The following is a 22,625-nucleotide window of genomic DNA, read 5'->3' as shown; positions in this document are numbered from 1 at the left end:
AGATCTTTAGCTGTGGCATGTGGGATCTAGTTCCCTGACCAGGGATCAAACCCGGGCCCCCTGCATTGGGAGCATGGAGCCACTGGACCATCAGGGAAGTCCCCATTAATTAGATTTTTAGCATGTATTACTCTTGTGCACAATTTTTAAAAGGTAAATGAATAAATTGGTGCATAAACTGGTCACACTCAGGCTCAAACTCTTCTGAATCACTTTTGAATCAGTCATTACTGTTTTTCCACACAGTATCATCCTCTGTGCCATCAAAAGCCTGGGTGGGGGGCTTCCCTGGTGGCACAGTGGTTAAGAATCCACCTGCCAATGCAGGGGACACAGGTCCAAGCCCTGGTCCAGGAAGATCCCACATGCCGCAGAACAACTAAACCTTGTGCCACAGCTACTGAGCCTGCGTTCTAGGGCCCACGAGCCACAACTACTGAGCCCACATGCCACAACTACTGAAGCCCTCGTGCCTAGAGCCCGAGCTCTGCAATAAGAGAAGCCACTGCAATGAGAAGCCCATGCACCGCAACGAAGAGTAGCCCCGCTCGTCGCAACTAGAGAAAGCTGTGCGCAGCAATGAAGACCCAACGCAGCCAAAAATAATAAATAAATAAATAAATTTATTTATTTTACAAAAGCCTGGGTGATCCAACATTTGTATTCAAACCATTATCTCTGGGATTTTCTTCCAAGCCTGCTGCTAACTACTCTGCAAGTTCTGTGCACGAAGAGACAAGGACAAACACATCACAACCAAAAGCAACTGTAAGATGTAACCAGATTTCAGAAATATAAGAATGTAAAAAAAAATGTGCTTCTTAGAATTAATAAAACACAATAACTTATTTTGTTACCTTGTATAAGACAACATCCTATAGCTACCAATGGTGAATATCTACCATGCTTGGCATTTCACCTATCTCATTTAACTTTTACAGAAAAGCAAAAAGGTAAGCATTAACCTTGTTTTACATACATGAAATATGAGGCTCAGAGAACCTTAGTAACTTGTCCTAGATTATCCAGCATTAGTGACAGAGCTGAGTTTCAATCTCTGGTCTATCTTCAAAGTCCTTATTCTTTTCACCACTTCATTGGTTCTCAAAATTTAGGGCACATAAGAATTACCTCAGGTGATTCTTCCACAGAGTGGGAAAAATATTGCAAATACTGCATATATTTGCAAATCATATAGCTGATAAGATAAATATTTAAAGAACTTTTACAACTCAATAAGAAAAAGACAAATAACCCAATTAAAAAATGGGCAAAGGATTTGAATAGACATTTCTCCAAAGAAGATATGCAAATAGCCATTAAGCACACAAAAAAATGCTCAACTTCATAAGCTATTAGGGAAATGCAAATCAAAGCCACAATATGATACCACTTCACACCTACTAGAATGGCTATAATCAAAAGACAGACAATAACAAACACTGGTAAAAATGTTTAGAAACTGGAACCTTCATACATTATAGCTAGCGGGAATATAAAATGGTACAGCCACTTTGGAAAACAGTTTGAAAAGTTCCTCAGAAAGTCAAACATACCGTTACCATATGAGCCAACAATTCCACTACTAGGTATATACCTAAGATAAATGAAAACATAAGTCCACAGAAAAATTTGCTCAAAGGAACATTATTCATAATAGCAAAAAAGTCCATCAACTGAGGAACAGATTAATAAAATGTGGTATATCCATACAGTGGAATATTATTCTGCAATAAAAAAGGAATGAAGTATTGATGCTATAACATGGATGAAAGTTGAAAACATTATGCTAAGTAAAAGCCAGTCACCAAAGACCACATATTGTATGATTCCATTTATATAGATTCTGCTTCTACAGAGAGCGAAAGTAATAATTGCTTAAGGCTGGATAAGGTGATGGGAAGTGACTGTTAATAGGTAGTTTCCTGTAGGAGGGACAAAAATGTTCTAAAGTTAAAGTATCGTGATGGTTGTAAAACCCTATGAATATACAAAAAAACTTTAAATGGGTTAATTGGATGGCAAGTGAATTAGATCTCAATAAACCTGTTTTTAAAAAAACCCTCTAGACCAGATTACCTCTAAGTTTCCCTTTTAGACATAAAGGTCTCTGAGACAATGAAAAAAAGTCTCAGAGCTTCCATCAACAGACTTCAGAATCCAATCCCCAGTGACTCCCATGAACCTACAGTTTAGAGAAGGCAACATATAGTATAGCAATTCCTCACTTGAGGTCACTAGACCTCCAGATGTCTGCAAAGAAAGGACAAATGCTTCTTGAGCCAGGTTAAATTTTTCAGAACAACTGTGAGAAACCACACATACCCTCAACCTGCTCTGAGGTAAAGTTTAAGTATCTTTGCTTTTGGCTGGACTCATGTTACTAGTTTTAAAATACTGACTCAAAGCTGACTGACAGCTCAGTATATGAAAAGTGAAAAATAAAACAAAAATGTACTTTTTGATATGCAAAATGTTTCCAAAAATGGGAGCCATGATGAGTTCCTTGGTTAGAAGCTTGGGAAATACAGATATAGGGGAAAGTACACTAGCCTAGAAATTAGGAGAAATAACTGAAGAGTCCACCTCAATATGATTCACTTCCTATCAACTGTCTCGGTTTCCATTTTCATCTATAAAATCAGCAAACATCACAGTATCCACCTGACTCTAAAATTCTATGACTTTTCAATATTATATAATGACCTAAAAATGTCTGCTAAGAAGGTAATTCTTTATATTCTGCATCCCTGCAAAGAACTTTCTTTACTGACTCGAGTTAGCACATCATAAGAATAAACAAGAAATACATTATATTAATACACAACACATAGGCTCTAGTATTTAGAAACTTATTTATAAGTGGCCCTAGAAAGCAAAGAGAGAATAAAAAATAATAAACGAAAAAGAAAGTAAAGTATGCTAGTCTACTGCTGATAGCAAAAGTCAACAGGAAACACTTCAGTATAAAAATCTCCCCAAAGCATGGAATGTCCCTGATTAACAACAAATAAGTTATCTTTCCTTCTCATACTTTACTCCAACACACCAGCTTCTACGTGCACCCCTGGAACTCAAATGAACTGAAGAAAGGGAAGAGAGCAAAGGAAAAAAACTATATTATAATTGATCTCCTTTCAAAATTCCAGAAGATGAGAAGGGGGGAGGGGAGTGGGAACTAGCCATAACCCAGAATAAAATTTTCCTATTTACAGCTTAATGTGTTGTGGTTCTTTTTTTTTTTTTTTAACTTTTTTTAAAGTCAAAAAATTTCTCTCTGCTTACTTACTTCTTTATGTCAAGAATTAAAGGTATTTGCACTTTGAGGGGTGAATTCATACTAATTGAAATTGAGCATAACACTGGTGGGGGGTGCATCAGTGAGAAGGAGAGCTATTTGTGGGATTTTGGGAAGGAAGGTGGTGAGAGCCTCAAAAAAGGAAAAGCAGGCAAGATGCTTTACAACATAATACATATAAAAATCCAAGTTCAGAGATTTCTAATGAATTTTTTTAGAAGGTCATTCCACGTGCTAAGACAAATCAACAAAGCCAGACCACTTCCTCCTCAAGGAATTAAAGTTATGAATATTGAGAGTAAAAATTTTTAATTTCCAATTCAGTATTACCATTGGGGGGGAGCAAATCAGAAACCTAAACTCATGTTTTAGGAGGTAATACAGTATTCTGCTCACAACTATATAGGAATAAAGGGATTCATCCCATTTATTTAATACAAAGAAAAACACACTGACTCCTTTAAAATAATAAAGAATCCATGAATCCTTGGAGCACCAACAGTCTCTGTATTTACATATTATATATAAATACAGATATACTCTACATCAAATAGCCACAGTACATTTTAAAGTGCCTACATGAATCAAATTAAAACACAAGCTCAACAGACACCACTACAGCCACCTACAAACAGAGCTTATAAAATATCTCACTTAAACACAAATAAGCTGCATGTAAATATAACCAGTTACATTCATTTAACAATTCTGCCAGCTGTTTACAAAGGGTACAAATATACAAAAATGAATAAGACTTAGCCTCTGACTTCAAGGAATTCACATGAGGGGGGAAGCCAAAAGCATGCACAAAATCAAAATTCTTTGAGATCACAGAGAAGATCAAACTTGCAAACTTAGTGGTAACCAGAATTTGTCAGATGAAAATTAGGAGGGCACAAAAGCATGAATGTCGAGAATACAATTAGATAACCAGAAGTCCTAAGTGGCCAGGGCAGGGGGAATAAGGAGAAAGGATATGCATGGGCATGAAATGGTAATAACTAAGCCAGGAAATGAAGCTTGTAACTTGTACCTAGGTTGCAAAGGGCCACATGTGCTATGACAAAGTGTTTGGTCTTTATCCTGAAGATCACAGAGAACCTGATACGTAATAAACGGTTATTAGAGGGACTTCCCTGGTGGTGCAGTGGTTAAGAATCTGCCTGCCGGGTGGGAGGGAGAGAGATGCAAGAGGGAAGCGATATGGGGACATATGTACATGTACAACTGATTCACTTTGTTATAAAGCAGAAACTGGCACACCATTGTAAAGCAATTATACTCTAATAAAGATGTTAAAAAAAAAAAAAGAATCTGCCTGCCAGTGCAGGGGACACGTTTAAGCTCTGGTCCAGGAAGATCCCACATGCCACAGAGCAACTAAGTCCGTGCACCACAACTACTGAGCCTGCGCTCTAGAGCCCGTGAGCCACAACTACGGAGCCCACATGCCACAACTACTGAAGCCCACGAGCCTAGAGCCCATGCTCCGCAACAAGAGAAGCCACCACAATGAGAAGCCCGGGCACTGCAAAGAGTAGCCCCTGCTCACCACAACTAAAGAAAGCCCACGCACAGCAACGAAGACTCAACGCAGCCAAAAATAATAATAATTAATTAATTTTTTAAAAAAAGAAAATAAATAAATAAACAATTATTAGAAAGTTAACTGGTAACAACGTGGAAAACAGATTTAAAAGGAGAGATTGGGAGGTGGAAGATATGAGAACACTACAGTAATAATTAGGATATTACCGCAACAACGCTAGTGAAATGTGATGAAGTCAGAAATAATACAAACAACTAACAGTAGCAACAGGAGCAGCAATCTACATCAACTTAGCAGTGACGTGTCCATGTGGCTGACCGTAAGTCAAGGTACAAGCAACAGGGGAAATAGAGAATATGCAAATGAGGTCTTTTGAACATAATCAAAAGGACTTAATGACTACTGACTATCCATACCCCACAGAGGATCTTTACTTACAAACGAATTTTGCCTTCCTAAACTGCTAAAATATAAAATACCTTCATTCACTTAATAAATATTAAAAGCTTAATTTGTAACCATATGAAAAGTTTCAGGTGTCTTGCACAGGAATTATTTAAGTCTAAAAATTTCCCTGTGTCCACAAGAAAAACAAAGAAACAAATGCAGAATTAAAATAGAGTAGTTTTCACCTGAAACTAACACAACATTGTTAATCACCTATACGCCAATATAAAATTAAAAGTTAAAAAAAATAGAGTAGTTTTCAGTCAGAAAACAATGATCTTGGTATATCCAAGTTTGGATGAGTCTAAATTAATATGCCTTAGAAACCCTGAAAAGATACGTAAATAGTAGAAATATTAATTTAGTATCTAAATTAAATATGGGGGGGAAAAAGGAACTCTAAGTAAAAATCTTTGGGCTACGAACAATTCAGCTATCCAAACACATATAGTTTTATTATAATAACATATAGTTAATATTTTTCATGAAACCAACATGAGGTTGTGCACCACAGGAAAAAATAAGTAACTGATGAGGCTTACAGACCCAATTCCAATTTAATAAATGTATTAATAAAGGGAAATAATTGCAGCGACTCTGTTTCAACATGCAAATCATTTTCCTTTACAAAAATGTTTGTTAAACTGTCAGTTTGTACTATAGGATTGTTAAAACAGTGGTGTTTCTTTCAATAAAATGAGTCATGATTACTTCTATAAAGAAAGACATTGACTTTCACAAGGCTGGCAAGATGTCTTATCTTTTTAATTAGAAGTTATCTTGAATAGGGATACAAGTCACTTTAATGATAAAATATGATAAACACATTTCCCACTAAATTTAATGTTCAAAGACAAAGTTATATTTATCATGTTCTAATAATCATCTGAGATTGACTGGCTCACCCCCAGATATTAACCATTAACCATGTGTCAGTTTAAAATTCCACGTGAAATCGTTAAGGTCAATAAATGTAGAAAGAAATTTAGCAGAAAAATTATTTAAATAAGAATTTCTATTTCAGTGATTATAATCTGACTGATAAATTTGTAAGAACCTTGTTTTTTCATAATAGTATGTGTAGGTTATAGGTTTCTCCACTAAAGGAAAAAAGTTTGTATTGTGTTAATTCCAGTTATAATTTCTAGCTGAGTCAAAGCTCTAACAGCCTTAAAGCAGGAAATCCAAAAGGAAATTCCATCATCAGTTCCCGGGGCTTGGTAATGCAAAGGTTGTTTGAAATAGAGATACAGAAATTCTCAAACTATTTACTATAACCTTACCTCATATCTTCAAGCAAATCACATTCTGCTTGATGTTTGGCTTGAAGTTTTGTCATCTGCTCAACTTGAATGTTTTTCAGTTCTTGTGTAACTTTCACCTAAAATATACCATATATTTATGAGGCCTTATTACAACTTTAACAATAAAAAAAATTACTTGAAAATACGAAATACTTGTCAGAATATATAACTCTTACTTGCCTTTCCCCTGAGGACCATAAACCCATTATTAGCCACATAATTTTGTTTACTGCAGATAATTAATGAAAAAACTAGCTAAAACAACCTGAAGCAGAGGCTAAATGAAAGTACACGAGTATAAAAATTACAGATTAAAGAGGTGCAAAATAAACTGCCAGTCATTTCATTTCATGTACAAGCTCAATACATATCCAGGTCTTTAAAAGAGTCTGTCTTCTATTTCTTCCAAAAAGGATACAAAGACATTAAAACATCAGGAGAGGTGAGCAGAGTGTAGATGGGAGAAGTGGGCATAAGAATGCCTAGATATCTCATGACCGAAACTTACACAATCATGAAATTATATGCATGAATCAACTACTTAAATTATTCCATAATGGCTACGAGAAGCACACTCTCAGGATGATGCCCTCGACTTGCTGGACAGCACATCAAATCACAATCTCTTTCTCACAAAGGAGAAAGCAAAAGTGACCTTCCAGCATATGCAGTGCTTTTAAGCCACCACAGCAAGCCGGTCCCCGTGGCGTTTCCACTTCAAACAGCTAGAACAGTATATGCAAACCGGCCAGTGCCTCGCCCGCCAGGCCGGGATCCAGGTTACAGTGGGCCTGGAACCCCCATGGCCGAAGCAGGGCCACTGGAGGGGTAAGGGTACGTGTGTGAAAGAAAAAGACTCACTTAACCGGAGAACCCGGGTTAAGAAAGAGAAAAAAGAGGGAGCAGACACGAATGAGTTAGGCATTCAGCAAATGTTTGCCCACAAGGGGAGGATAGAACAGCCTCCTCCACCCAGAGGAGACACTCAGTAACCATCTGCAGGATTGAAAAGACAAGGACACAGCCTCAGTCCCTGGGAAAACTGGGAGGGGGACATTGAAACAGTTCTGGAAAGGCGAAGCGGGGAAGCTGCTGACAAGCCCGGAGCACCCGTCACTCCGTCACTCCCACCCGAAGCCTAGATCACGGCTCACACGCCAAGCACGGCCCGGTTCTCTCTCTCCTGGGGACAGAACCACCACCTTCCTCGCCCCCTAGTCGGAGGGGCGGGGCAGGAATGGGGAAGAGAAAGACAGAACCGCTCAATGCTTAATTTCTTGTTTTCCCTTGGGGTGGGGGTGACTATTGCGACTTCTCTTCGGTTGCCCCGTGGGAAAAGCGAGCCAAACATTAAGGCTAGGCTGGAAACAAATTCCCTGTAAATTTGCCAATGGGGGAGGGTGGCGACAAGCGGGCGGAGGGCTCAAACCTGGTGCAGACTAAACAATCACACAAGCAAAAAGGCTCTGCAAGCTGCAGGGGCTCCCCCGCCTCCCCTCGGTGCAGCCCCGAGAAAGCACTTTGCAGAGAGCAGCACTGCCATGCGCGCTCGCTCTCTCTCTCACACACACATAACACATACACACACGCACACCCGAAACTCTTGTGAAATGTCTGGGGATGGGGGGGTCTACCGAGCGGTGGAGGGGACGAGCCCTGGCCGCCCCTCCGACGCGAAGGCACCAAACGCGCGCCCCCCGCCAGGAGCCGGCGGCAACTCAGTGACAAGCCCGAGACGACGGCGGTCGGTCACGGCCCCTTGCGCAAAGGGGGAGGGGGCGCAGTGGTCGCCCCAGCCGCGTTCCTTGTACGCATCCCCCCCAAAACCTCAAAGACCCCCAGCTGCATTCTCACCTTCCTCGGCGGCGGCTGCATGATGCTGAAGGGACATCAATCTTCCTCCGACGGCGGCGTAAGTGAGGAGGGGAGGAGGAGAGCCAAGAGGAGAAGGCCGCCCAGCGAGCGGGGTGTGCTTGTGTGTTTAAGGAGAGCCTGAGAACGAGGACTCGCCCCGGAGGGAGCAAGGCCGGCGGATAGCAGGACAACCGGGTCCGAGGGTGAGTGTGAAGAGAAGGAGGAGAAGCGCCGAGAAGGCCTGGGCTCCGGCGGCCCTGGGGGTGTGTGAGGCAAGGAGGCGGAGACCGCGAGGGGGCGGGGGCCCGGGTGCGGGGGCGCAGGCTCTCCCAGCTCGCCGAGCGGCTCTTGAGGAGCACCCCAGTCGTCCGGTTCCCTGCTCGCCGCGGCTATCCACCCGCCGCCGATTCCGCGGCTCCTCAGACGCGGCCCCCCCCCCCGCCCCCACTCAGGCAGCCTGGCCCTCGCTGGGCCCAACACCCCCGCCCGGCCGGGGGAGGTGGAAGGCGGCGCCGCACTCTCCGCTTGGGTTCCTCCACTCAGGCCGCGGGAATTTCCGGCCCCAGCGCGTGGCGCAGCGCCCCGCTCCGGCGGCGGAGGGAATAGCTTAGGCCAGAGCTGGGTTCGAGGGGCCGGGCCTGGCTGCAGGGAGGGAGCGTGGCCGCGGCGCGGAGCTCCGTATCGCGGCGGGGGACGGGGGGAGCTAACGGATCGGTCGGCGAATGAAAGGGGTAAAAATGCTACCGCAGCACGAAAATCCCCCTGTTCTCTCCGAGAATGGCACGTTCCAAACGCCTCCTGTTGTCCCTCCCCCACAGTGGGAGCCAGCTGGGGGCTTCCCGCGCGCTTTCCCGCCAGCCGCGGCGCGCGCCCCCGGTTGGGGGCGCGCACGTGGGCGGGAGAGGGCTTTGCGCCGACGCACGCGCATAAGGCGCTCCGGCGGGATTTTGTGTGTGTGTGTGTGTGTGTGTGTGTGTGTGTGTGTGTGTGATAATGGGGGGACAGTAGGAGTGTGTGTGTGTGTGTGTGTGTGTGTGTGATAATGGGGGGACAGTAGGAGAGTCCCGTTTTTTGCTTCTCTGTCCTCCAACACCCCTCTCCCTTCGGGCGGATGAGCCTGGCCGATCTAGGCACCAAGGAGCGAGCGTGGACTAGTCCTTTCGCGGCGGCCGAGGGTGCCTGGCTTGAGGGAGGGCGTCTAGTTGCCCTGCAAAGAAAAAATCGGTTCCCTGCTACAGGGCGTCCAAGTCAAAGAGTGTGGACTGCGTGCTACAGGACCATGAGGTTGTTAAGGCCAGGATCCCCATTTCACAAATGGGAGGCAGAGGAGTGGAGACCTTATGAAGGTTACACAGCAGGACTAGAATCTCTGGGTAACTAAGTGTTCTCTGGGTTATAGAGAAACAGGTGCCGATGACAATCATGAGGAAAAATAAAGGAGGCAGCAGGGGCAATAGAGGAAAGCTCTTGAATGGGAGTCAGGACCTCTTGGTGCCAGTTCATTCTGCCTACCCTTGGCTGGCTGGGTGAGCTCAGGCTTCCTCATCTCCCTGTGAGGATGTTCTGGGCGGCTCTCCCCACCCCAACTTCCTCCTCTATCCAGACCATCTTGGGGTAGGGATATCAGCCTCCCTTGAGGTCCTTAGAATGAAAATACCTCTTCCAGAGCCATAGGGCTGTGTGAGCTGTGTGAAGGGTGAATTAGATCAACCAAGTTTTATCAGAAGTTGGGGTCTCAAACACCTATTCTCAGAAGTATGGTCAGGCAAAAGAGGAAGGTGAGTGAAGCTTGGAGAGACCCAAATAAGTTGTCCAATGCCACTTGGCCAGAAACTGGGAAGATGGAACAACCTAGGTTGTTTACATTGTTAGCCTAGATTCTTGTATAGGAAGGCGGTAGAATCAGAGCTATGCTTGAGTCAGATTAATCTGTATAGGAATTAGGAGACCAGGCTTGCTATTCCTGGTTTCCTTGAAGCCATTCAAAAGTGCACCCGTTATCAGAGTCCTCAATTACTATCAGGGAAGGCCTGAGGCAAGGGAGCAGGTGGCTGGAGGCCCAGCTCCCTGATAGATGTGGGGCTGCCAGCTGGAGGTAGCCAGGCTGGGCTCCAGTCTCAGTTCCACCACCAATTCACTGTGAAGTGTTGACCTAGTCAGTTCACCTCTTTCAACCTTTATTACCTCACTTGTAAAAATGGAATCTAATACCAGCCTCACAGTCTTGTATTAAATAGAATTTCTCCTACCATGTGGCCTGGCACGTAGTGCTCAATAAATGCTTTCTGATTCATCCTTTATTCAAAAAATATTTGCTAAGGTCCTGCTTTGTGCCAAGACTTGGGCCAGACACTGGGGACACAAGAATGAGCAAGAAAGAATCAGCCTGGGCCTTCACCATAGCTGAGTTCCAGACTAACCATTCCATGAATGACACCGGGCTAGTGGCAGGAAGGGGTAACAGTGCTTGCCCAGATGTGTCCTGCACACAAAAGGTGCTTAACAAAGATTTGCTGAATCCTAGTCCTGGGTGCAGCTAGTCTGGCCCAGAAATTATCCTCCCTTCAGCTCCCTTTACTGGAAGTGAGCACTGGGGGTATAAAGGTGCTGGTTGTTGGGAGACTTGGGATCCAGCCTCTATCACTGGTCTGCTGGGCCTTCTCTGGGCCTTGGTCCCCAATTGCAGGGTAAGGTAAGTGAATGAGCCTGGAACTTAGTAGGTTCTTCACAGCTGAAGTCAAACCCTGGGGCTTTATTTTATGGATTTAGGAGGGTACCCTCCACCTGATTTGCCATTATTCTGAAACCAGGAATGGCATTGACTTTCTGGAATGATTTCTGGAATGATTATGCAGGTGTTATAAAAAGCTAATGGGTGGGACTTCCCTGGTGGCGCAGTGTTTAAGAATCCGCCTGCCAATGCAGGGGACATGGGTTCGATCACTGGTCCAGGAAGATCCCACATGCTGCAGAGCACCTAAGCCCATTCGCCACAACTACTGAGCCTGCGCTCTAGAGCCTGCGAGCCACAACTACTGAAGCCCACATGCCTAGAGCCTGTGCTCCACAACAAGATAAGCCACCACAATGAGAAGCCCACACACCACAATGAAGAGTAGCCCCCGCTCACCGCAACTAGAGAAAGCCCACGCGCAGCAACGAAGACCCAATGCAGCCAAAAATAATAAATTAAATAAAATTTATTTAAAAAAGAAAGCTAATGGGCAACACCAAATGGGCTTACCTGTTAACTGCTTTCTCAAAAAATGTGGTTTCTGGGACTTCCCTGGCAGTGGATAAGACTCCATACTCCCAATTCAAGAGGCCTCGGTTTGATCCCTGGTAGGGAACTAAATCCCACATGCATGCCACAACTGAGAGTTTGCATGCCATAACTGAGAAGCCCACATGCCGCAAGTAAGGAGCCCTGGAGCCGCAACTAAGACCCAGTGCCGGGACTTACCTGGTGGTCCAGTGGTAAAGAATCCACCATCCAATGCAGGGGACATGGGTTCGATCCCTGGTCAGGGAACTGAGATCCCACATTGCCACAGGGCAACAAAGCCTGTGCGCCACAACTACTGAGCTCGAGTGCCTCAACGAGAGCCCGCATGCCGCCAATGACAGAGCCCATGCACCACAACTAGAGAAAGAAAACCCGCACGCTGCAGCTAGAGAGAAGCCTGCATGCCACGACGAAGAGCCCACACTCCAAGGACAGATCTCGCATGCCTCAACAAAGATCCTGCGCACCACAGCTGAGACCCCATGCAGACAAAAAAAAAAAAAAAAAAAGGAAGGTGACCCAGTGCAACCAAATAAATAAATAAATTTGTTTTAAATGTGGTTTCTTTTAAAATGTGTCTAATATTTACCAAGTGCCTTTTCCAAACCCCAAACTTTTATATTACTTTTCCAAGCTAATCTTCACTGTAATCCTATGAGAGAGTATTGTTTTCTTCATTTTACAAATGAGGAACCAGAGGCTCAGTGAAAATAAGTGACTTGCCCCGAAGTGATGGATTTGGGACGAGAACCTAGTTCTCCTGTTCGCCTCTATGAGGAATGTTCAAAGGAATTGGGAGAGTTCACCCAGGAAAAAAGGAGACTCAGGAGGAGACAATCTGTATGTACCAAACTCCACAGGGATGGGGAAGGAGATTTCTGTGACATGTAAGCCTGATGAAAGTGTACCCTTTGAACCAGGCTGGGGACTTCCAGAGCCTTGCTCCTTCAATGCAGGCAAGCACTGTGTTACCAGTAAGATCTCTTGAGATTCTTTGGGGGAAATGCCACAAAGCTTTCCTGTGACCACAGAGCAGCATGCACTGTGGCCCCAGAGACCAAACTGAAACAGGTCTCAGCTGCATCTAAGGAAGGAGGTTTTCCAGGCAGAGCTGCCCCTGGAGGGGGTGAGCTCCCCCATCCCTGGGTCTGTGCAGGCAGGTGCTGGCTCCCTTCCATCAAGGAGGCCACAGATGGGATTCTCACCCTGGGAAGGAATTGATAACAGCTACCATTTATTTCGCCTCTTCCACGTTTCAAGCGTTGAACTAGGCGTGTTATTTACACTGTTTCTACACCCTCACAACAACCCCTAATGATACGTATGACCCATTTCACAGATTTCACAAACTGAGGCCCAGAAGTGAAATGACCTACCCAAGGTCACACAGCTGGGCCAGGAGAGCCAGGCCTGGCCCCTGGCTACCTCTGGCTCTGAAGCTATGCTCTCCCTCCAGCATGCATGCTGCTATGAAGTCTCCTGGAAGTAATGTGATTCTAAGTTTAAGTCAGAGCCAGGACTGAAAGTTGGCCTGGAGCAGATACAAGAGTGGGCACTGGAAGACGAGCTATTCCAAAATTCCACAGGGCTCCTGGGAGAAACCTCAGGGAGGCAAAATATGCAGCAGCACTTGAGCGTGGCTAGAATGTGAACAGCACCCCACCCTACCCTGGTCCAGAATGGACACCCGCAACAGGTTGGCACTCCATCCAAGGCTTTCTCCAGAGAAGATGGCCACCATCCCATCTGCCCATTCTGCACCAAGGCACCCCTTACCCTTCCTGCAGCTGGGATTCAAAGCCCCCTCTACTCCCTTTCGTGCTCTGTCATTATCCCCCACTCACATTGTCATGGGCTGCTCGGGAATACCTGTCAGCCCATCCAGATGCCAGCTGTCCCCTGCCTGAGCCCCACCACCCCGACCTGGGGATGATGCTGCAGACCATGCAGCCTGTGAACCCCACCCCCATTCACTTCCTTTCTACCCTAGTCATCTTTCACCCTCCACCTCCGTCCCCCACACACATACTGGCCTTTGCTTCTGCCTGAGGTGATCTCTCAACACAGGCCTCTGGTCAGCCTGTTGTAGGAATGTGCCTGTCTCCTCCACTGGTCAGCTCTGCAGACAGAGAATCACAGCCCACTGGAGTGAGGCTTCAAGATCTGTGGCCACAAGAAGAGGGCAGAGGCTCTCCCTATGCCACAAAGTCACTTTGTGGCAGAACTAGACCTTGGATTCCATCCAGCGTCAACAAGCCCCTCATTCTGGGCTCAGTTGTAAGCAGGTCTTTAGGGTGAGACCCAGGCCCTGTACTCCAGCAACTCCCAATCTCAACACATGGACCAAAGGTATAACAGTGAGTCCAGGTCATGCAAGGCAGCCCAGGAGAGCCGGGTAGCAGGGATCTAAGGCCAGAGGTGAGTTCCCGAGAGGCAGGCACTCGGGCAGGGAATTACGTGGTCAGCTGGTGCCCCTGTCAGGGAGTGTTACAGCTTGGATGGGGGGTCAGGGGACAGTTCCAGGGCTACAGTAGGAGCTAAGAGTCACATGATTTTGACATCAGGGGGCAGGAAACCACGGGTCTAGTGCTATCTTTGCCAGGCACTTGCCGAGTGTGACCTTTGGCACATTGCAAATTCTGGCCTGTGTTCCTCCTAGGGGGGTGGGTGCGGTTTAAATGAAATAACGGGTACATGATCTGCAAAAGGCTGGGGAGCTATGTAAGCAAGTGACTACTCATCCTGGGATACATTAAGGAAGGTTGAATGACTGCCACGTGGGATGCTGACCGAGGCTTCCCACCGGGAGCTGCACTGCGATTACAGTTCTGTGAAGCTAGGACCAATGGGTAAAACAGTCAGGTTTGGGTGCAGGGGTAACATCACAGGGATTTGGGGTCAGGCACACCTGGGTTAGATGTCCACCTCCTCCCCTGCCAAGCTTTGGGTTCTTGACCAAGTCCTGAAACCTCTTTTAAACCAAGTTTCCTTGTCCATAAAAGGGGAATAATGATTCTTTGCAGGGCTGTGATGGGAATTAAATGGGAATGTTTATATAAAATGCCTGCAATCATACTGCCTACAAATGTGAGTTTCCTCTGTGCGTACACGTGTTTTCCTTCAGCTTCCCTTCATTTTGTTCTGGTTTTGTTTGCAAATTAAAAAAATAATAATAAAACACAAAAAGAGGAATTCCCATGGGAGGAGGTTAAGCTCAGCTACAGTCCTGGTTTTATCCTGACTCACCGTGAGGACCCGGGAAGTCCCTGCCCTCCCTCAGCCTTCATTTCCTCGTCTGTAGCACTGGGGCTTCCCAGCCTGGAAGGCATGGGACGCTACCCATCTGTGAGCCTCTTCCATGGAGAAGACCCTCCAGGCTAAGCTGGGGGATGGGGGTCAGGCAGAGACCAGGGGAGGGAGTTGGAGTTGTCGGGGAGGGACAGCAGGATGGGAAGGTGGCAGCTCTGTAACCACTGTGCGCTGACCTGTGGAGGGAGCAGGCCCTGCTCAGCTTAGAAAGCCTGTTGCTTATTTTCCCACAGCCTGCCCAGTTAATGCCAAAACAAAACATGCTTGCCTGCTCCCTGCTGGAGGGCAGTAGGCCAAAATGAGTGTCCTGGAGGGCTGGCAGATGCCCTGGCATTCTGCCTCCTTCCTGGGCACCCACCCTTCCCCTGTCTGCAACACATCCATCCACATACCACATCCTGTGGCCTGGGCGAGCTCAGCACCACTCTCAACAGAAGTTGACCCAGTGTAAGGAGAGAAGCTTCCCCAGGACCTGTACTCCCCCCTCTGGTTTTCAGCCCTCCTAAATGGACACATCCAACCCCTAAACCCACCTGTCTTCACAGTAGCCTTGGCCCCAACATGGGATCTAATTCTTGCCATGCTGCTGCAGGCAGAGCGCGTGGCATCAGAACGCTGGGAGCTGCTATCAGCTGCTATGGGAGGAAATTCCCTGGCTCAGGAAAGCTCTTCCAGCGGAAGGGAGCAGGTGGTGAGTCTCCTTGAAGAGACAGACACTGCCAACACTGTAGGCAGAGCCAATCCTGGGGTAAGAAGCATTAAATCCACCACCCCCGCCTTCTCTCTGATGCTTGTCTACACTGGGTACAGTAATAATAATAGCTTGTACTTTATAATAGCTACTATGTGTCAACGCTTCACATAAATAATTAATTTAATTCTCACAACAACTTTGGAGTAGGTAATATTATTAGCCCCATTTTACCCTACGCTTGCTAAGGGTAAAGCAAACTAAGATTTGTACCCAATTAATCAGGCTCCAGGGTCTGTGCTGTTATCTGATATGTAAATATGCCACCAGAAAATGTTATTTCCTATAAAACTCAGTTCCAAATTTGGAATGTGGCAAGATGCTTGTCCTAGTATCCTAGAATCCAAGCATTTTCCGAGACTTGCCTGAGCTGAGAATCACCTAGGGGTACCTGTTTAAAACACAGTACCTTCATCCCCTCCTCTGAGGATTCAGTAATCTTCATGTGGGAAGAGAGGCAGTGCCTGACATGTGGAAATTTCCCATAAATATTTGTCAAATGAATGAATGCCCCTACCTTCTCTGAGCCTCTGCTCATCTCTAAAATGGGGTCACAGTTACCCACTCAGTCTGATCTCCAAATGTGGCTGTGTGCTGAGTCACTGTGTGTATCTGCACAAGCTTTGCTTAGGTGTGAGGAGTTATTTACAAGCTCACACCCCTGGCTCCTAATGACAGCTGTAATAATAATAGCTAACATTTCTTACATGCTTATGGAGTACCAGGCACAGCTCTGAGGGCTTTGACTATGTTAACGCATTGATTCTCACAGCACCAATTATCCTGACTTTCAGGATGGGGAAACTGAGGCTCAGAGAGGTTAAGTAACTTCCCCATGATCACACAATTAGCAACAGGATTGGAACTCCAGTGTCCAGATGGTTAACCACTCTGCCATAGTTTCTGGACTCACCCAGCCCCTCTTCTTGAGAACTGGGCTGCCAAACTTTCATTGAGCAAATGGTTGCTGCACCTGTAGTATTCAAGGAGGGGAGAATGAAAAATTGAATAGGAGCTATAGGAGTTCCCTAGTGGTGCAGTGGTTAAGAATCCACCTGCCAATGCAGGGGACATGGGTTCAAGCCCTGGTCCGGGAAGATCCCACGTGCCGCAGAGCAACTAAGCCCATGCACCACAACTACTGAGCCTGCGCTCTGGAGCTGGCGAGCCACACCTACTGAGCCCACGTGCCACAACTACTGAAGCCCGTGAGCCTAGAGCCCGCAAGCCACAGCTACTGAGCCTGCGTGCCACAACTACTGAAGCCCGTGAGCCTAGAGCCCATTCTCTGCCACAAAGAGAAGCCACCGCAATGAGAAGCCCGTGCACTGCAATGAAGAGTAGCCTCCGCTCACTGCAACTAGAGAAAGCCTGTGCAGCCAAAAAATAAAAAAATAATTTTTTAAAAAAAACAGGAGCTATATTGTGACCACCTAGAGGGGTGGGATAGGGAGGGTGGGAGGGAGGGAGACGCAAGAGGGAAGAGATATGGGAACATATGTATAACTGATTCACTTTGTTATAAAGCAGAAACTAACACACCATTATAAAGCAATTATACTCCAATAAAGATGCTAAAAAAAAAACAACCCAAAAAAACCAGGAGCTATAGATGGAGAAAAAAGATCTAGAATTGCTTCACTATTGTTTGAGCCTGAGTAAGAAATTCCAAAGCACAGAATCAAAGTGCTATGGTAGTTCCAGGTGCAGAAGCTGCCTCTGTCTAAAAGAGGGGAACTGGAAGGCTGCACCGGAAGTGGGCCTTGAAGCATGGGAGGTGGACACTCCCAGGAAAGGAACAGTGAGAGAGAGCAAAAACTGCAGGCTGGATGGGCCTGAGCCATGTTTAGGAAGAGCTTGAATAGTGAATTCTGGGAAATGAGCCTGCGAAGGTGAACTGTGGCCTTTCGTGGGCGTCCCACTTTGATGTTTGCTTCAAATTTTGAAAACTGATACCCCTTTATGGTGCTTGACACACTCTATAATAGGCATGTGTATTGCCTGTCTCACCCTTCCTATCAGTGCTCCCCATTCCCATAGATCTCTGGGAGAAGATCTTATTTGTCACTGTATCCCCAGCACCTAGGACAAGGCATCCTAGATGGATGGATTTGAAGGCCTGAAGACCGCAAGGTTTACCAGAAGTGCAACATTAAGTATGGGCAGCCAGGTAACAGAAGAGAAGGCCCAGTACAGCACCCTAAGGGAGGGTGTGCCTGAGGGCCTACTCAGGCCTATCGTCTGTTTATGTTGAGCCCTCTGTTCTAATACGTTGCACTGGGCTAGTGACTTCACTGCTGTTCCTCCCAGGAGGAGGCTTATGAGTGCATGGACCACAAAGAGAGGCTGGGTGGGTCTGAAGGACAAGGCACCTTGGGCTGGGTCACATTAACTCCAGTGCCTTTCCTCCCTGTATATTGGGCACTCAGCTTGGGGTCTCTGTTAAGAGCCTGGGTCAAGCTCTAAGTCAGACTAACCAGTTTGAATTTTGGCTCTGCTGCTTTCTAGCTATGTGGTCTTAACTACATAATCTGGATACTGCTTTTCTCACATTGGCCCTGTGACCCCAGGCGCAGCTCTCACTTTCTCTGAGTCTCAGGCACTGTGTAGGCTGGGATGGTTACCCTTGAGACCCCTGTGGCTCTGTCATTCACTAGGTCACCAGACAGTGCTTTCTAGATGGTAGCAATATGAATGTAAAGGTGAAGTTTGGTCTTTTCTCTCTGGGGCAGTAAGAAAAACCTCCAACCCAGCACTGATCACAGAGAAATGACTGGGTCAAGGCCAATGAATATCTCTCTTCCAGATATTCTATCTGGGTGACAATTTTTCAGGCGTATCTGGGGATTGTTATTCTCTATTTGCACCTCAACCCAGACCCTCAGTCCTGTAGGAGGTTGATCCCTGTGGGCTGCATCACAAGACCCCCTTGCCAACTGGCTTCCACTTGGGTTTGGACAATGAGAAATGACAGGAGACTGGAGGATGACAGGAGAAAGTGGTTGGGCTATTTCTCCCTCTGCTCCTTCCCCACTCCCTCCTTGATCCCATTTCTGCCAGGCAGCCCTACCTCTCATCGGGCTCTGGTGATGTGATTCCTGCCCCTCCTTTCAGCCCTAGTCTCTGGGTCGGTGCCTCACCATCTTTTATTTGTTCCCTTAACCTGCCCACACCTCAGTACAGCAGTCCCTTCATTAAGTCTCTTCGTTTGAACCGTTACAGGTGAATTGCTTCCTGCTGGCCTCCTGACTAATACAGGACCCTCCAGTATTATGCTAAGTGAAATAAGTCGTACAGAGAAAGACAAATACTGTATGATATCACTTATACGTGGAATCTAAAAAGTATAACAAACTGGTAAAAATAACAAAAAGGGAACGGACTCACATACGTAGAGAACAAACTAGTGGTTACCAGTGGGGAGAGGGCATGGGGAGGAGCTATATAGAGATAAGGAGTAAGAGATACAAACTGTTATGTATAAAATAAGCTACAAGGGTGGAATATAGCCAATATTTTATAATAACTATAAATGGAGTATAACCTTTAAAAACTGGGAATCACTATATTGTATACCTGTAACATATAATATTGTACATCAGCTATACTTCAGTTTAAAAAAAATGAAATAGACTACCAAAAAAAATACGGGACCCTCCACCTAGATCTGCCTACTTGGCTCAGTCAGGCCAAGACTTTCCCCAGAATGAAGACCCAACCAGCCTGACCCAGGAACAGCCCTCCCATTCACCTGCTCTAGGGCAGACATGTGCAATGTGGCTTCTTTGAGGGCCCCAGGGTCTGATTCTGACCATCAGTCCTAAATGTACTCTTGTGGGAAGGGTCAGATGGGACAGGGGCACCTGCAGCAAGGCAACAGTGACTAGAACGGTGGACCAAGACCACAGAACAAGACATGCCTTAAGGCAGGGCATGGCCATGCCACCACTCAGGCAGGGTGGGAAGTCAGGAACCTGCTCTGCTCAGAGGAGGCTCCCTGGAGGGCTGGGCAGGGCCTCATCTGGAATCACAGGGTGCTGGAAAGGCAGGGAGGAGAGGGAGGAAAAGCTTATCTCAAAAGAGATTTGAGCAAAGGCTTGGCAGAAGGAAGTGAGATCCCTGAGGGGCAGGGACTTGGTGGGCCACACAGTGGTCAGTGGCAGGTGCCCCTTGGCCTCCCTGGACATGGTGCCTGACGCTGCCCTAGCCTGGAACAGGGTTCGCACCTGAGGACAGGCCTCCTACATTCCCTCCCAAGCTCTCTCACCTCCCTCAGGATTGGACGGCCAGTCACCCCAACTCTTTCACTTCCCTTGCTAACTGCACCTGCACAGACCGCAGCCATAGCAGGGCCCAGGTTTCAATTCTCATTTCCTCCACACCTCTATAGGCTCCTAAAAAGTTTCAATTCCTCACCAGGGGTTGGGCCTGACACTGATCTAGTTACCCTCAATCCTCTGTCGCTGCCTCCCTGCCAACATTCCTGCCTCTCCCCCAACCCGGCTCTCTCCTACCCTCTGCCCTCCTAAGCAGCTAGAGCGAGCCTTCTAATATGCTACTTTGACCATGCACCCCTCTGCTCAAGACGCTTCTATGGCTCCCCCTGCCCTCCAAATGAAGCCCAGGCTTCTTAACATGACCTTCTAGGCCCTTCACCACATGACTCCTGCTGGACCACTTGACCTCATCTCTCAACCTCACCATTTTAGGTGTCTTTGTTCCAAACACAACATATATATGCACTTCCCTTTGCCTTCAGCCTTTCCTCCTCTTCTCTGCCTGATAAGCTCATATTCATCCTTCAAACCCCAGCTCAAAACCCCTGCTTCTAGAAAACCTTCCTTCTTCCCCCAGGTCAGAATTAGTCCTTATGCCTCTGGTCTCCATAGCCTTGTTCAGATCTTGATGACAGCACTAAGCACAAGCTGACTAGACTACTATTTAGTTATGCCTTTTTCTGAACTCCCCTTCCTTTCAAGTCTCTGGCCCAGCTGGACAGCTTTTTAGCTATATGACCTTGGGCAGGTTATTTAACCTGCTCTGGAGCTCTCCCTGAGCCCCAGGCTGGATTAGGTCTGTTGACAGTTTTTCAGCACCCATATGTACATTGATAACCCATGATTTTGTAACTGTCTCCCACTAGGCTGTGACTATCTCTCTGTTCTCCAGGGACCTCCCCCTCCCACCTCCCCGCTAGCCGGCATGGGCCAGGGCTCTGGACCAGAGAGCACGCCTACACCAGGCCTCACCTGTTGCTGTCCCATGGGCTTTCAGGATGGAAGCTGCCAGATGCCCGGACAGTTTTACTTCCCTCCTGGCTGCAGAATGCTGAGAGCAACTGTCAGACCTTAGGCACTTCCGTTTCACTCAGAGCCAGGCTTCCTTTTCACCCCTTCCGTAGGCAGCAAGCTGACGATGGGGCACAGGCTCTGTGCCAGTACCTGGGGAGTGTCATTTCTTCTTGGGAGTTCAGCCCAGACAGCTTTGGTGGTGGACTCCCCCTAAGGACAGTCTCCACCCTTGGAGATTTGTGGCAGGAAAACCTGATTACCCAAAACCCCTGGAGACTGGAGTCTTGACCTCATTTGACCTGTATAGTTGTGAAGTGAAAGGCTTCACATGAGGGAACTCCTGCAGGATCATAAACACACAGAGCCCTTCATGAAACCTGTTCATTTTACAGGTGGGGGAGACTGAGGTCCAAAAAGGGATTTTCCCAGAACAGAAGCAGTGATGTACCAAGGGGCATTTATTTTAGGGAGGCCTGACCTTAACTAAATGGTCCCAACCTGTGTTGCTCTTAAGTGCTTTTGCCTGTGTAATATTGTTTTGTTTTTCTATCTCCCTGCCGCTTCTCTCTGCTGCCTTGGTGAGTGCCAGCCTGCCTGACACCTCCCTGTAACAGCAACCTCACCCCACCATGGCTGCCAATTAACCTTTAAACTGTTGACAACCAGATCGCCAAGGGTGTAAAATTAATGTGTAAAATACGAGCAAATAGACTCAGATCAAGGGCTTGAGAAACACCTTTGGGATATCCAGGGGCATTTTATGTCTAGAGTCTGGTTTCTGCAGCCTTCCCTTAGCAGAGGAAAGTCACAGCTCTTTATCAATCTTCACCAGCTTACACTTAACCCACATGTGACTCCAGAAGGAAGACAACAGCTTGGTAACTTAACATCCTCCCCAAGGCTGGGAGGGGCATTAAAGATGAGGCAATTCAACCCCATGTCACATTCAGAAATCATTGTCTTCATCTACATTTTTTCTCTCCACAGCCCTTTTTGGACTCACACCGGATACAGTGCTTGGTATATGAGATCCAACAGAGTCTTGTCTTCAAGGAACTCACCACATCGTGAGGGGAGAGACAGACCTGTAAAGAATCCTGCAGTGGAGTGAATCATATGCCCAGGTGAACAGCTTTCTCAGGGAAGAAGATGCTTCTCAGGGATCGTCACAGATGAATTCACCAATCAGAGATATGAGGGAAGGGCTCCAAGCAGCTTTCTGTATTCATACCACTAGTGCCCACTCTCAAGCAGACCCCTCCTAAGTCAGACTCCCAGACTTCTACACAACACTTTGTGTTTCCCCCAGGCTTTATTCACTCACTTTGTTGGCCAAAACCTTCCCATGGCCTTCATCTGTGAAGACTCTGTATTGGGCCCTGGGGACTTATGGCCTTGGGGAGCCACCAGCCTGGTGGGGGATGGATGCATGGACAGCCACACAGCATGGACGTGGTGTGAGGGAGGGAAGGCAGAACTGGAGAGCCAGCAAAGGCACCTGAGCCATTCTGGGAGGTCAGGGAAGACATTCTACAG

General features: G+C 46.7%; 1 protein-coding gene across 3 annotated transcripts in view; it reads right to left on the bottom strand.

The window, feature by feature from the left end:
- FCHSD2 (FCH and double SH3 domains 2) overlaps positions 1-21,105 on the bottom strand; it is a 303,585-nt gene extending 282,480 nt beyond the window's left edge. Inside the window, exons 1-2 of one of the 3 annotated variants that reach the window (XM_060018316.1) lie at positions 21,048-21,105; positions 6,578-6,675 (exon numbers count right to left, since the gene is read on the bottom strand). In XM_060018316.1, coding sequence (XP_059874299.1) covers positions 6,578-6,675; positions 21,048-21,062 — 113 coding nt within the window. In that variant the 5' untranslated portion in view covers positions 21,063-21,105. Of the gene's footprint in view, positions 1-6,577; positions 6,676-8,452; positions 8,842-21,047 lie in introns of those variants that run through there. The other 2 variants (XM_060018315.2, XM_060018314.2) reach the window with 2 other exon arrangements.
- Positions 21,106-22,625: the final 1,520 nt, after the last annotated feature.

This window comes from Delphinus delphis, chromosome 8, assembly GCF_949987515.2.
Source record: "Delphinus delphis chromosome 8, mDelDel1.2, whole genome shotgun sequence".
In the NCBI taxonomy this organism is placed as follows: domain Eukaryota; kingdom Metazoa; phylum Chordata; class Mammalia; order Artiodactyla; family Delphinidae; genus Delphinus; species Delphinus delphis.
The sequence above is the reverse complement of the archived record's forward strand: the minus strand, read 5'-3'. Positions and strand labels throughout refer to the sequence as shown.